The 17,711-nt window shown below is 34.3% G+C and overlaps 1 protein-coding gene across 1 annotated transcript in view; it reads right to left on the reverse strand.

Moving 5' to 3' along the window:
* Positions 1 to 17,711, reverse strand: part of LOC140060246 (uncharacterized) — a 68,378-nt gene that overhangs the window by 49,833 nt on the left and 834 nt on the right. The window contains exon 2 of the mRNA XM_072106378.1: positions 9,044 to 9,097. Coding sequence (XP_071962479.1) covers positions 9,044 to 9,097 — 54 coding nt within the window. The remainder of the gene's footprint in view (positions 1 to 9,043; positions 9,098 to 17,711) is intronic.

Raw genomic sequence — 17,711 nt, forward strand, 5'->3', positions numbered from 1 at the left:
GCTTGAAAAATGGCACTTTTTCTAATTATATTTGAACCCATTTTTGAAGGGTTATAACTTTTATACTAATAATTTTAAAGTTCTTATTTTTTCCAAACCCATAGATACAACAGAGTTGTACAAGAATATTTTTTTTTTGGGTGTCCTCTACATTTTTTTTTTTAGATATCGCCCTCCAAAATTCGTCAGAGGGCTTTTTACGCGTGATTTTCCCAATGTCTCAAAAATGCCCAAAAAGTTCCTGTCTTTAAATGATTCATAACTTTTGAACCAATGTGTGAATTAACTTCTTTTTTTTTGCATTGCATAAAATGTAATATGTATTTTAGTAAGGTTATTTATATTGACAGGTAGGTAATTCTGAAATACAACAAAATATTGTTAAAAAATGTTAAAATGTGAAAAAAAAAAATATTGCGTTAAAAAACTGTGTGGGTATTGTTTCTTTTCATTAAATATTATTTTTCATAAGTATACATTTTTTTAATAATTCTAGTATTTAAAGTTATATTTATAATCATATATTATTTTAATTGATTTTCGAACCGCCAAAAATAAGAATTAAGCCCGTGCTTATTATGTGTTCGATTCCATTTGGAGCGCCGGGCCGAACGTAGACTCGGCCGCGCCTACTACAAGTTAAGTTATATAGGCCCCTAGCTAAGGTCTAAATAAAAGCCTGACGAAAATTCTGCCTAAGAAATATCGGGAAGAAATTTTTTATTTAACAAAGTAATTACCTCAATGGTATAATTGTAACATGTTTAATTTTATTTCCCTTTCAATAATTCTAACCGAAAGTTGCACTTTGAATTGAAATATACGGAATAAAATTTAGGCCTAGAAACAGCGTAGACATACAACGGCAACACAGGCCAAAGCGCGTTTCGGCCGCCTACATAGAATGGCTTACGGCCGCTGCATAGCAAAATCAAAGCTTCTTAAATTTCTTCGGTACATTTCTTCCTAACGTACTTGCTTTATATAGTAGATTTATAAATATTCCACTTATTAAATAATTTAATAAATCGGTAAAATTGACGTTTCGAAGCAAATATTCCATGAGAGGCGACATTTTTCGACATGCCTCGTGTGCGGCGAAGACTAGTTCAGAAAATGGAACAGTCCACTGCAGGGGTTATCCAATCATTAATTAACGCGCTAATACATGCATACCATGCACATTGTCTGGGCGACGGTAATTTAGTAATAAGCGGAGAACTGAATCCCCCCCGTAAGGAAAATGGTAAACACTGATATTTATGGTAGGGATTATTTTTCTCAGTGGTTGGTCTTGTTGGCCTCTTCGCACGAGGTCCACGCAAAGTCAAATAAAACGATGTGGTTTATCAAACAGAAATATAAATTAGCTTCAATTCAATACTAAATTAGCCAGATTTTGATAATGAGAAAGACTAAAAAATTCAATTTTTATCGTTAAAATTGACATTTGAGGCGGATGTACATAATAATAATAACCGATTTACATATCAAAATAAAGAGTATTTAAAGCCTGATAACATGCAACAAAAATTACTCCACCACCTATTATGGACCTCGTGCGATCGTGTTTTGAAAATGGGTAGGTGTTTTCCAAAGTTATTTTTAGCGCGCGGATTTCGGCTCGCCGGCTTTTGTACCTCATTTTTAACTCGCGTTTTCTATTAAAATATTTAATAAACATAGATTAAAAATATATGAAAATAATCCCTTAAACAAGATCTTTCCAGACATATAATTTTTATTCACATGTGTATATAAGAAATAGTATATTTTTAACTTCAAAGACACGTCACTTTTTGAAATTTCACGAACGTGTTAAAATCGCGGTAACGAAAATCCGCTTCATTGGGATACCTAATTCTAGTAGTAGTTTTACTGTAGTACCGTACCTGTATTTAAATTTTGTAAGTTAAATTTAGATGATGTAGAACGATAATATAATCCTTTCAAATTTGACAAAAAGTGTGATGTGTGCCAAAATATGGTAGTGATATTGTCAAATATGGTACAGTAGTGATATTGTCAAATATGGTAGTGATATTGTCAAATATGGTAGTGATATGACATTATATTAAAGCCCCATTCCCTACGTTTTTTAGATCTAATTTAAGATCACAAACTATATTTAATGTAAAAATAATACTATATGGTCCTATTGCGATAACTTTTTTCGTCTTTAAACGGTTAAAAATGTGAAAAATAAGCCGATTCTAATAATTATAGCGGCCCGCTATAAATCCCAAAATGCATTGCGCGCGGATTGATATTTTTGTTTTTCACCTGTAATTCGCCCACTTTTCGATCGATCGTGAGGCCAAAACAAATGGAAGACTCCTAATTTTTCAGCGAAAATACCGGGTTTTCCCCAATTTGTATCAACGGAGTCTGGCAAAAATAGAAAGACAATTAATGCAGCAACTATACAACGTCAGGCTAGGTATATAGCTCGCGTACGATGTTCGTACGTTACCGATGTTTACCAGCTAGGCCTACAAAACTAAGCCTAGCTAGGCTAGGCCTAAGACCGTCCACGAGAGGTCGATCGCCGCGAGCTACTTAGGTAGTGCATTGTTTCTCACTTTTTATCATAATTTACCATAAAACGTACATTTAAGACAAGGAATGACATGGTTTAATGTTTTTAAAGTGATATATATGTATTATTTTCCAAAAAACGTCCAAAATTGCAGGGAAGGGGTCTTTAATATTTATTATAATTTTATAATACTGTAATAATAAACCAAATTTAATATTTAATACTAATAATCTTTATTGGAAAAAGACACCTTTATATTTCGGCGGCACATGTGTCAATACTGATTTTGATATTGTATTTTGCAGAAAAAAATTCAAATAAAAAGAAACCAAAGGAAAATCAAAATTGTTGTAATGACAAAAAAAGTGAAGTATTACCTGTATAATTATTATTCTTTATTATTATTATTTTTTATTAAAAACAAACCAATTGGCAGCAAATCTGCTGAATTGCATGGTAAGGGACAATATACATTCAAAAGACAATTAATAATGTACAGTAATTCAAAATATACCTTAATTTATGTTGAATAATCTTACAGAATCAATAATTATTAATAATAATCTCATTAATACACCATGCTCACACACAAAAATGATTTTTAAATTAAATTACAACATATATTAATGAGGATATTATACACATTATACATAGATTTAAGAAATTATATTTGACCATGACAAAGTTGACATTGATGAATGTTTTTTTTTGAAAGTTAAAGGTTAAAAATATGTTACTGTAATCCAACCTCTAACCTTTGGGACTAAAGTAATAATAAAGTACTAGGGCAAGTCCAAAGTAAGTCTGTTTTGGGAGAGTTTACTTTATACAAAAATTGTACTATAGCAATGTGTTGTCTTTTCTTTTCTAAGTTCTATTGTAAATTCTCATTTCATAAACAATAGGTCAAAGGTCAATCTATAGAATTAAAAAAACTTTGTTTTGAACTTCTATAATAAACCACTAGAAAGTTCTATTGATTGTGAAATCAAACAATAGTAAGGAATATACACAACTTGTACTACGAATATGCCTACATTGTCTTACTGCATGCAATGAAACTGTTACATGGTTCAATTATAAGACAACAAAGTTATGAATGTTGTGTGTGAAAAAACAACTTGAATACAGTATCCTAAGTTGTTTTATGGTTTGATAAGTTGTCTAGACATTTTGTAACTTGTTTAAGATCAGTTAAAAGGTGGCTTTTTTACGGGATGTAGTGGAAAAGCTAGGGCAGTATTCTTTTCACAGAAACTTTGAATTAAATAACATGAATGTTGCAGAGTGACATTGTTTTGATTCCCATGTTGTATAAATCTTTTTGCACCTCTCATATTATGATGAGGATACGTCAGTGTTAAACTTGCATCCGTCTAACTTGACATACAGTACAGTACACTCCCATTAACAAATTAGGACATAATTAAAATCAATCAAAGTGGAATTGTTTTTATTACTTTGGCTAGAACTAGGTCATTTGATGGTTGGCGACACAGTATATCATTTACTGGTACTGTGGGTACAGTATATATAAAAACAAAACATATAAATGCATTGTTTATTATTATTAACATGTTAATTATAAATTTATTTGTAATACTAAAAGATTGCCGACACAATTTATAAATTATTTATACTATAATTTAGTATTTCGTGTATCACTATCACGCAAACAATTATCAAACAACAAATTAGTTAAATGAATTCAGACAATTTTAATGGTAGGATTTGAACACCAACAACTCAATTATATCTGTAAGTCTGTAGCTATTATATCATACAGTGCATTTAGCCCACATAACAGCAGTGATGTCATAATTTTAGATAGACCTCCAATCATAAAATAAGCTTCCTCTATTATACTAATATATTTGCTGAGAAATCTAATTTAACCCATTTTAATTAGGGCATTTTGAACAGGGAAAAGAAATGACAGTGTTGTACAGTTTGTCAATGAGCCTAAATATATTTCATCCTTGGACAAGTTGGATTTTAAGGCCCGTCTTCTCTACCATAACCTAGATATACAAAAACCCAGCTGCACAGCAATTAATGTTTGTGGATATGATGTTGTGTTGCCTCTGCTCTGTTTAGCAATTTGGACTCATTACCATTACGAAAGAGGATTCTTATCAATTATATTTAATTGCCTATAATTATTACTGATAACATTAAAGTTGATGTGCGTAATAATGCCTATTGTGTTCGCTACTACACCAGGTGTAAATCTAACTTTCATAGTTCAACCATTTAGCAATATAACGGAAGGAAACAGGAAGAGTGTATGGAAAGACAAGTTTGCTATCTGTGTTGATGAATGAGCGTAGGGAGAGGTTAAAAAAGTACAAGTTACTGGTACCACCAAATGTATTGCAATCCAAGACCTAATGGTATATAGTCCAGTCAAAAATCACCCTCACCATGGTATAAGAACGTACCCTAATAAAATTTCATCCGTAGGTTCTACGTATATAGGTAATAACATTTCTTGATGTTGCGTCTTGCAAAACTTGGGATTTTACGAGAAAATTAGACTTTTATACCCAATTTATAACCGCCTCATGTCGTATTATTGTGTACAGCGAATGCGACGAAGCGTGACTGAAATTACGAGACGCCGTTAGCGCCCATTGAAAAATGCATTAACAAAGCTGTGTTATTCTTTTACGTTTAATTAACTAATCTTCATCTTCACTTTTTGGGACAATAGCCTACATCTTTTAAGTTTAAAACGTCATTTATAAGCAATTGAATAAGCCAACAAATTAAACTACAGTGTTCTTCGAAGCTTTATAAATATTATTCAAATTCATTAAAATGCGTCGGACTCGGCGGAAAACAATATTTGAAATAAATGCATATAAAAAGTTTTTTGTAGACTTTACTTTCTCGTCCCAAGTTAGAACTTTCAGGTCAGGCCGTGGAGGTGAACCAATCGTTTATGACATGCTTTTGTGTATAAAATGTCCAATAATAATTATCATTGTAGGACTACTCTCCACCAAAAAAACTTTATATTAGAATGTATTTATTACGTCACGTCTTAAAAAAAGGAGAATTGGGTAATACAGTATGTTGTCGTTTCTCGCGAATCTTACATCACACTCCCACATCTCACTCTCTTTTATTTAGTGAAATGTGAATGGTGGAAAAACGGGAAAATACGTTAACTTTAGAATACTTAAAGAATCGTCATGAATGACGTTTATTGGCTCAAACTTCACACATCGGTACGATGTGGAGGCCAGACGGATTCAGAGAGGATCAAACCGGCAACTCCTCCTCATTGGTAGTGGGGGAAGTGGTTGGTGGCGGCGGGTGAAAAGGGAAAATGAAAAATGTTGATTTAGACGAATCCCGACCAGCCCCTTTGATACGCTCTAAATAATTGTAAGAAAGTGAAAGGCCTACTTGAGGTAGTATCTTTCGTATAGGCCTACGCGTAATTGATTATCCTTAAATGATTGGTTCTTACTCTAATTAAGATTATAATCGCGAATGGCAGTTCAAAATATGCAATGCATTGTGATATCCACGCAAGGAATGCTGTGGAAACAAAAATGTCCAAAATAAAACCAGCAGAACTAGTAAATCATTACGCTCCAGCAGATATACAAATATACACTTTATCCATCATGATGGTATACTGGAGGTTGTAATGTGTTTAAATATATACAATCCTTTTTTCCATGATAAAAAATATAAATAAATTTGTGAAAATAAAATATTCTGCCTCTTGCGTAAAAAAAAGGCAATAACTAATAAACCGCATCGGGTTTCGTACATTTATGCCTTGTATAACCATTCATATACAAGTCCGATAAAAGTATGACTCGTGAGGGCGCACTTTATTTTATGGAAGGCCATTTTGATTTGTACATTTTTAAACACATATCTGTAAATATTTTAGTTTATATTTGAGTTTTCTCTATATGTTATGTATTTTATTATACAATTTATTGTAAACTATATTTAAATCATTGTATAAGCTATTAGTTTTGTAGGTTTTTAGCTTTGTTAATACATTTTTCAACGGGCGCTAACGGCGTCTCGTAATTTAAGTCACGCTTCGTCGCATTCGCTGTACACAATAATACGGCATGAGGTGGTTATAAATTAGGTATAAAAGTCTAATTTTCTCGTAAAATCCCAAGTTTTGCAAGACGCAACATCAAGAAATGTTATTACCTATATACATAGAACCTACGGGTGAAATTTTATTAGGGTACGTTCTTATACCATGGTGAGGGTGATTTTTGACTGGACTAATACCTTTTAAGTGATACATCCATTGTAAAGGCAAGTGGTGCAGTGTGTTAGACATTCGGTCTACTGATCGTGAGATCCTGGGTTTGAATCCAACGCTCGTCGCATTGCTTGTATCCTTGGGTAAAATACTTTACATTTGCCTCTCTCTCTCTACACCCAGGTGTACAAATGAGCACAAGGCCAAGACACAACTTTGTTGATTATTAGCTGCATTATGGGAATACGATTCCATACATTTTTGATAAAATTGACCAGGGTAATAATATGTACACGCTTTGAGGTTACATAACACTAGGCTCTTTACAAATCAAGAATTATTAATTATAAGATTACACAAACATTCAATGATTATTTGTGTCCCTGTTTTAACCTTTATAAAATGACTTTTCAAAGTTTATTTTACTTTTGGGGACAATCAATCAATCAACTCTAAAGTATATCAATTACAAAAATGTAAATTATTAATAACAAAATTATTAATTATGCTTATTCGCACGCGATCCTGTGCCATCTGATCCATCAATAAATTCCCACCAACATCAATGGGAACACAGACTTAGCCGAGTCCAACGTTCAAAGTCATTGTTGTCAATATTCACGCGTATTAAACAAAGTCGTTCCAACCCTTTTACACCTCAAAACAAAAAAGGTACATGTTTGTCTCTGCCCGATATTGACCGACCGAGGACTGATAAACAGGGCTGGACAGGAATAACATCACTGATCCACACTGTGAAATTTCATACTGTAGATGGGCCATTGAATTTAACAATTATTATCTAGGTAATTTAATAGAATGATTAATGATGAAAAGTCTTTCACCCGATAGGGCACACTAAACCATTCAATTTGTACGGGACGGCTGCCTCGATGGGCCTGTAAAATTTGCCAGTAAATAACTAGCCCATTTTGGCCAGTGAAGCTTTATTTACAATTTCGTATGTTAAAACTTTTGTTAATGGCCAGTAAAAAAGGAATTCGTGTCATTAACAAAACTGGTTTATACTTGCCCGGTGGGCCAGTTAAATTAAACTTAATTATTAAAGATTACTTTTATTTTCATATTTTATATTTAACTATTAAGTATAATGCTATTTGTTTGTAACTAATAATAAAATCTTGTTGATGTTTATTTTGATTAAATTACAGTAACTATCCATCCATATAAAACAATGGTAGTACTGTATGACAAAGGAACAATCCTACAAAGATATTTCAGATTTAGATAATTTCCATAAAATAGGCTCTACAAATGACTAGCTAGAATAAATATTGTTGTTAATGACACAACAACCAAAACAACAAAACAGTGGGCTTAAAGGTACTAGTCACCTACGAAATAAGACACACTCAAATTACAACAAAAGGGGTTGAAAAAGAATTTAGTCAACTACTGGTTGTTTTCATTCACTGACCCTTTTAATAATCGTTAGTCATCATCTTTCAATATCAGTACCTGTTTAGTTCAGGTAAAGAGGAAAACCTACTGTATACCTGTTTAAGATTTAGGGATCACCTTAAATCTGAATTTCTCCATTTTACAAAATATACGTAATAATACAGTCGACTCTCCGAATACCGGACACCTTTGCGCTGGAAAAAATGTGGTATTAGGAATATGTTTTTAATGTAAAAAATTAATTTAGGACTGTTTGAACTTCAGAAAAGTGATGAGAGTTTCTGGTTTTTGAGAGTCTGGTATTGGGAGATTTGACAGTACAGGATTATATTATAACTTTATGTACTAACAATGCCTTCAGTACCTGTTTAGTTCAGGTAAACAGGAAAACCTACAGTATACCTGTTTAAGAATTAGGGATCACCTTAAATTTCTCCATTTTACAATTATGTAATACATGATTACAATATAACTAAGGGTGTGTATCTTACAATTATTACTCATCCACTCACTGATTTTATTATAATTGTTTGTAAACAAAGAATCTCAATCAAACAAGTTTACAAGAATTAGTAATTTTAGAAAAAAGAATTTTTAGTCCATAACTAAATTTATTGGTTCACAAACTTGTTATTTCAAGGTCAACAGGTCATGCTGTAAGTATGTGAGAACCAAGCTAGTCCTAGACTCTGTTATGGACAGACTGATATGAAAATCATGTTTAAGAGAATGAAAATATCTTTTTAAATCAACAAAACAGATTTTAAAAACTGCACTATTTTAGACCTCAGATACAAAAAGATCAAGTATAAATAGTATTGAAGTGTTCTTACCTTGAATTAGAAGGGCTCGTTAAGACATCACTGCTGCCCGAGATGTTTCTTTGTCTGTAAAATAACAACATTTCAAGTTACCGTACACGGTATACGTGACCAGGATTTCAGGATACATTACAGTAGAACCTTCATTTTACCGAAAGGCGTACGTAAAACAAGGGATTCATAAAATCAAGGTTGACCTTAAATTGACCCCAAATACGTAGAGATCGTAGCTAGCCGTTTTTGCCTACTTCTGTACAGTATGCAGGTGGTCACTAGCTAGGCCTAGGCCTTGCCTAGACTATTCAGGCCAGGCTAGCAAGATGTGAGGCCTAACTAGAAAAGTACAATACAGGCTGTGCGATGTTTAAATAAAGTGTAAAATATAATTGTTTTCTATCAATAAAAACAGTCGCTGCTTTAGGGGGAATGCACGTGCGTAGCTTGTCCCACACACAGCAGAATTCCTCACACAGCCGGCCATGATTGTGGCTTTGTGTGTGCTTTGTTGTTGTTAAATTGCGCCCTCAATGTAAGAAAATGATGACGTCATCGGTTATTTTAAGCGTACGTAAAATCGAGGGAACGTAAAATCAGGGTACGTAAAACACAGGTTCTACTGTATTTGTACGCTAAATTTGCGCATCATTTAGATGTCGACATTTAGGACTTTTTGACTGAAGAGTCTTTCATATCTCCAATCTACACAGCTACAGTACAGTAGGCATCAATTTTTTTATTTTGTGCTGTATGCGTGTATCCGCATCAAGAAAAACGAAGTGTGTGCAAGTGTGAAAGACTCTACTGTATTACATCCCGATCACATGCCTTGCATAGACTTGTAACCTAATGTCATAGGTGCGCCTACTGTACATGTCGTGCGCGTACATGTAGTGCGCCTACTGTATTATGTCGTGCGCCTACTGTACATGTCGTGCGCCTACTGTACATGTCGTGCGCCTACTGTACATGATGTGCGTCTACTGTACATGATGTGCGTCTACTGTATATTGTGCGCCTACTGTACATGTTGTGCGCCTACTCTACATGTCATGCGCTTACTGTACATGTCGTGCGCCTACTGTACATGTCATGCGCCTACTGTACATGTCGTGCGCCTACTGTACTTGTCGTGCGCCTACTGTACATGTCGTGCGCCTACTGTACATGTCATGCGCCTACTGTACATGTCATGCGCCTACTGTACATGTCGTGCGCCTACTGTACTTGTCGTGCGCCTACTGTACATGTCGTGCGCCTACTGTACATGTCATGCGCCTACTGTACATGTCGTGCGCCTACTCTACATGTCGTGCGCCTACTCTACATGTCGTGCGCCTACTGTACATGTTGTGCGACTACTGTGCATGTTGTGCGCCTACTGTACATGTCATGTGCCTACTGTACTGCACATGTCGTGAAATTCATGCCATTGGCCAGTAAACGATTTTAAACTGCTGCAACATCAACTGACCTATGAATAAATTAGCATAAATTTGGATGACTTATAACGTTTGATGGCAAGGTATGCACAGCAATTGTGCTATTATTGATTAGTTTATAACATACAATTATGGATTGGCATCTGGAAATTAATCATGTTGAGAATGTTATCATCAGAATGTGCATACTGTACAGCTCTAAAATTCCTTCAATCTGAATCACCAGTGGTCTAAAGCCTTGTTCACACTGGACTTTAACTATGATAACTTTACCCAATGATCAGAAAATGTGACTTTATGCAGTTAGTTTTACCATGCCATGGCGTTAACAAAATTTAATAGTGATTTTAAAAACTATGATGATTGACTTGCATGGTGAAGTTCATGTGTTTAAATCTGAGTTGCACATTCAGATTGGACTTTTTAGCCAACGTGGTTAGCTTTACTGTGACTATTATATGGTACTGTATGTGGAGCAATTTTTAATTAAATGCACTATGCAATCTCAGTTTAAATTTGACCTAACCTCAAAAGTTCATATGGAACAACTGCAAAATGTTGGCTACTTTCTTCTGTGAAAAACGACAATAATGTTTATCGGTTTATCAGTTAGCAACAATTAGGCTTCAACAGCGATTTCAATGTTTATTTAAACAAACTACCAAACGAAACACTGATCATTTTCTTGTTTCATAGAGTTCAAATTCAATAACCTTAAGATGATAGAGTTCACAAAGAATCTTAGAATCTACAAATCGGTTTTAACCACTTCCTGAAGAAGAGCGTCAACAAGCGGAATTCACAATGAACACCTTGCGGTTCACTGCCTCCCCTCTTATAAGGATGATTTTAATTTATAAATCATATGGACAGAAATTACGATAAAAACAAGGTACTTTGTACATTTACAAAAACTATAGACCTCATGCAGTAAGGTAATTGCACTGCTTAATGAGTGTCATACAGTACTTTTATCAGTAACGGTATAATTACTGTGCCAGTGTATATAACATAACTATTTCCACTACAGTAAGTGCTTAACCCAAGGCATTGCGTAGGTTCATTCAGATTTTACCATGTCACCTCTTGCTTGCCTGATGATGCTGCTGGTGGGAAGAGGTCCGAGTTCAAGGAATTTACTATTTTACAGTACAGTACTGTAGTATTAATTCTGTATTATATTGTATGCAGAGGAAACTAAAAAATTGCCACATCCCTTTAAACTCCACAATAATCCTAGTACTGGTAATGTTGAGGTATATACAGTTCCAGGTCCTGCAGTAGTTTGCATTAACACTTTCAAGTACAACAGTCCTACCACTGTACCATTTTAGTTCACACACACTGCTCCACATTCCAGATATGTATCGTTTAATGTTGTATAATTTAGTCACATATTGGCACGCATTTGAATAATTTTGTTTGTTTGTTAGTTTATTTTTTTAATTTTATTTTTTTATACTGGGTGACCTCATCAGTCAAAGACTGGTCTCCCAGAGGGCCCAGTTGGTGATCAGTGACTGTGATGTACTAATACACCGGGGTAACCCCCTACTCGTCTCGAAAGATGTACTAGGTTCTTTAAAGTGCACACGAGCCAGATGTACACTGGACCTACGGTTTATAGTCCTTATCCGAGAAGACTTGTTCTACCACCAGAATCATGGAGTGAGTGAGCCTCGAACCCCTGCCGATGTTATGGCTACGTAATTACGGTTCCACTGTCTTAACCGCTCGGCCACTTACTATTTATGTACAGTACTGTACACCAAGAATTAACTGTACTGTACATGAACAGTAGGGTGTCACTGTTTATACTGCATGCTATAGTCTGTTACTGTACACAATAAAAATACAATACAATGTAGTTTGACATAATGTTAATTTACCTATGGAAAGTACTACTGTATGAAAATATTTGTCCTTTGTATACAGAACCTACAGTACTGTATCTCAGCATACAGCAACATCTTTCTCGTATAGTAGTACTAAACATCTCTTTCAACTATAATGTGTACAGAATATTGATTATTGTACAATTACTCCATAAAACATTTATCGTCGTCAGTAAACTTTGATTGGTTATTTTTAGACTATTTGCCATGGCGGTTACCCCTTCCCACTCAATGAATAGACTGTAGTAAGGTTGTGGTAAGAGCTACTGAATGAAACTTTTTAAATTTCCTAAAAGAAATATTTTTTTTCCATTTGTCTTTTAAAGAGCATTGGCCACAGTAGGAAGTTAAGTATATAATTATTAAACTATTTATTACAAAGGTTATAAATACCAATTATTGTTGTGACCTAGAAAATTAACCTCCTTTGATGCTAGTCAATTGATAATGTAAACAAAAGAAAATTGCTGGTTATCTATTGTAAAGATTGAGGTAAAAATTACTTTTATTATACTGTACATGTATATTTCAAAAGGGTGACCCGGTTTATAGCGTGAAAAAACTTATTTTATGGGTCCCTCAACAAGACAGGACAAAACAAAGAATTAATAATATAATCTCTAATAATAACTAAAGTATACTGTAGCCTGCACTGTACGGTAGTAGAGTATTTTAACGTTATCGGCAAACGATCTATGGGCCTGTTTCTATAGAGCAGAGAATACGGTTTTGAATACCGTTCTTTTCAAGAACCGTTTTTTCTTGCCAGCAGAAATGGGTCCCCACAAAAAACCACAAAAAAGAACCGATCTTAAAAACGGTTTCAAAAACCCCAATTGATTGCGGTCTCGATCGCAAAGAACCGTTCTGAAACCGGTTTCCGCGGAGCAATTTTTAGCTGCAACACAATCGCGGTCTCAATTTGACCCCAAAAACTGAACTCTGCAGTCTGCTGCACTGGGATGATTGCGGTCAACTCGCAGTCAAACTCGCGCGATAGGACCTAGGCCTAAGTCATTTTTATTTCTCTAGATAGTGAGTATTTTATTTAACTAAAAAATGTTGACCGATGCTATTACGAGGTTCGTAAAAAATATGTGAAGGAAAGAAGATGAGGGGACTTGTCGGGAGTCGGAAGAAAGACTCGCGTATAATAGGCCTACATTTTTTTAAGAATATTGTAAAGCGTGTGAAAAATAGACGAGTTCAACTTGACAATATCAGAGGGTGCGACGTACCTATACTTTAACCAAGGACCACAATAATGTTTCAGGTAATAATTCCCCCTTCTATGATGAAATGGATGCTATTTCTTGGGGATCGCGCTATGCGAAAAAAAGTAAACATGACCTCGATCAAATCGCGCTTCCGCCTAACGAACTGCATTGTGGTGTATATAATGACGTCATTCATAACGAACGCACATGGACGGAACCGGTTTTATTGGAGTAAAAATTGAGCTGCAACGCGATCTTTATTTATAAACAACAGCCGAAACCGGTTTCCAAAAAACCGTTCTTTTTTTATTTTTCAATAGAAACAGGCCCTATGATGTACCTAGCAGATCTGTTTTTGTTTAAAAAATGTATTGATATTTCTGATTCTCAATGATTACAAAATACACATTAATGTTCATAATAACACTATACAGTATAATAAGGAAAATTATTTAATGTTTATACATTACATATTTTAGTAATAAACTATACTGTATTGCTCACAACAACATTGGTCAGCAGTATACAATACAATGGAAAATACATAGTACATTAAATACCACAGCACAAATCTTATTTGTTGTTTAATATGTTAAACAGTAATGTTGATACTATTATATCTCATTAATAGTAGTAGATTGACCATATGGAAGCAGCCCAATGGTCTTGGGTTGTGTCACAATATGGACAAAACGCCAGTTGTTTATTTACCACTTTCCTAAAATTATCTAACAAAGAAATTATCTTCAGTGTTGTACTCTCATTATATAAATTGAACAGAGTGCGGAATATAATTCAGTAATTAGAATCTGCTCATAGTGAATACTGTACTACATTTTATTGAAAGCGTGACCTATATCTACAAAGTAGGTCACAACAACTCTTATATTTAGTACTGTACCATTGATGTAAAAAAAAAATATGGCTTCGTTTGTACGCCTGCCTGCGTAGGTAGATCATAGGGCATTGTTTTGCATGTACTGTAGCCTACAATAGTTTTGTAGCCTACATTAATAATTAAAATACAACAGTACTGTAATTATCTACTAAACTGTATGTGTCACTGTCAATTGTAGGGTGGATCATAGGGTTAATAAACACCATTGTCACCACCTACAAAATTATAATAAAGAAAATGAATGAATTGTAAAATATTAGATTTAATATTTATTTGAGGCAGGACTCTTGAAAACATTATTGTGTTTTGAACTATCACTACTGTAGTACTACTGTACTGCAGCGGCGTAACGCAAAGGCCTGAGGTCCCTGGTTTAGGAAACCTAAGTGGCCCTCCAAGTTTCAATGTTTTTTCGGCATATTTTAATGCCTGTTTTTTCCTCTGGACATTACTTATGGGCCCCGATAAGCGCCGGGGCCCCTGGGTTTAGCTGTTCTGTATTTCAGTAGTTCAATAATACAGTAGAAAGTACTGTAAACACACAAAATGTTTTTAATTTTTCACCTGTCTCCTTTTATACTCATTAGTTCTGATCTAATCAATATTAATTGGTTTAAAGGAGGTTTGCGCAGTTTAGCAATACCCCTACACACCAGATTCCAATACTGACAATTGACTGTAAATACCAAAAGATATCAAATTTACAAATTTATCTAAAGATACTATATTTGTATAGAGTACTGTACATTTAGAATAATCATATCTTTTCCTTGTTCAATGCACCTGTTCCTAATGAAGAAATGTTCAGTAATTTTTTCCCTTGATGATATGCAAGATGATCTTTCCCTTAGATCTTTCATTTTATTCAGATTGTACAGTTGACAATAAATTAGTTCATGATGTTCTGTTACCTCAGCTACCATCCCATGGGCTTACAAACTAACTACCAAACCTTCATGATCTTCTATAGGTCAAAGCTCATATGTTTTGTGTAGAATTCTTCTTGTAAAATCATGACTTTTCATTTTTGGAATAAAAAATAAAGGGAGACTAGTGTAAAATAAGATTTTAATGTACAATCCTATCTACTCTACCAGTTTTCTGCAATTATACAGTTTAGTCTCTGTGGAAATCAATACTGTAAATTAATAATATTAAAGATTGATCCTACAATAAATTAGTACAAAAAGTCAAATATTACTGTATACAGATATTGACTGCTTAGAGGTTAAATATAAGATTTGACATCCCCGAGGGAATGATATTATGTTCGAGGGAATATATAATTCCCAAGAGCTTAATATCATTCCCGAGGGGATGTCTAATCTTATATTTTACCAATATAAAAGGCGATATCTGTTATATCACATAGCCAACAACAAGTAGAATATCTGCTGGGTCAGGTAGCTAGTAGTATGTATGTAGTATGTAAACAAGATGCCCAGACACCTTACCTTTCGAAGAATAATATACAGATAATTACTACGGTAATTAATGATCCCTTGGCAATGAAATATTCACTAGCCTAGGTCGTTTAAATAATAACAGAAGAGTTTCCATCAATAAGCCTACATTAATAATAATATTATCAGGTAGGCCTAGGCCTAGGCCAGGCCTAGGCCGAATAAATAATAATTCGTCTTCATACTTCAAGCCGAATCACCGGATGTTCAGTGCGTCGCGCGCGTACCAGTTACTACTGTGAGTATTAACCAATCACAAACGGTGTTTCATCACATCTAGGGAGGACTAAAAATAAATGAGGGCGCTATGTATGCATAGTTTAAATAGTTAAGATGATTAATTTCTTCAAGCAAGTTCCGTGGCGCAGCGCATGAAGCGTTGTCTTGTGATGGAGTGACAATTTCATCGCGAGTTCAAGACCCAGTAGATGACTTTTGTTTACTTATCGGCAAACGCGAGTGTTGCCACACGAAATTTACACAGTCAATATCATCGTACTCGAGAATTTATATGATTAATGACAGAGGACACGATAATTACGCGAAAAATACTCAGTCAATACCATCGTTCTCGAGGATATATACAATTTACGATCCTCGCAGCGGTAGTCATGTGATGCAGTTTCAACCAATCACGTTCGTGTATTTACATAGGCTATGTAATATACAGTATTATTGTATTGTACAGTTAGTTATTTCATTCATTCTCAATATAAAATATAGCTTACTGTTTTAAATGCTTATTAAGGCTTAAAGCCTACAAACAATACCACATTACAAAGTGTTATATTTTCTTTTCCGATTAGGAGCAAATTAGCAATTTTTTTTTCTTCTGGTAAAACACTGATACACATCCCAAAATATTTAAATAAAGTACAAAATTGTGAAAGCTCTCCCATTGTTTCACATTGACTTTTGTTGATCAGTAAGAAGTTTGGAGATATGACTTTGATTGTTTGGGGCACCACTGTACATGATTCAATCACTCTTTTTTATGTTGTTTCAATGGGGTTTGCTATGTTTTTGGAGGTTTGCAGGGTTTAGCAATACCGGATTGTGTGAACTGAAACTACAGGTTCAAAAAATATTTTTGTCAAGTTTATCTATACAGCTAATTTTCACCTGAGCATTCATCCATTGTATACTTACTATACAGTATAACAACTTAAATTAAATATCAAATTACTTGAAGTTCTTAAATCTGTATTTTGATCTGGAGAAAATTGAAAGTCTATAAACTTTGTTTGTGTTCTTGAATTACAATAAGGAATGTAAAAAGCATAGATCAGTACACAAAGGATTAGGATTCAGTTACAGTTTGCTTACTAATCACAGACACAGACTAAAGACTTTTCAGACAGAATTTGTGACAACATTTCAGTAAAACTAGCCAACGTTCTTGTCGGTCTATACCAGTAGCCTTTTCCACTAAACTTCTCAATTGACACTGTCCATGATTTCTGATTTTGTTAAACAAAATTATGCATGGAACCAATGTTCTATGTGTATGGGGTCATTGTCATCTCTCTAATTATCCAGTTTAAAATATCAACTCGGAGAAAAAAAACTGAACTTGTAGGCCATCTACATTTACACTATGTGAAGAAACTGTGTGATGAAATCGTGGGGGTAAACCCTCATGTTTGTACTGTACACTGTACCTCCAAATCAAATTATTTAAAGTTTACATTATCATTTTCCTCGACCAAGTTGACTAAATTTTGAAGGATTGGGCAAAAATAGTTCAGTTTCAAATCCGGCTCGGTCG

The sequence above is a fragment of the Antedon mediterranea genome, chromosome 10 (genome assembly GCF_964355755.1).
Source record: "Antedon mediterranea chromosome 10, ecAntMedi1.1, whole genome shotgun sequence".
NCBI lineage: Eukaryota > Metazoa > Echinodermata > Crinoidea > Comatulida > Antedonidae > Antedon > Antedon mediterranea.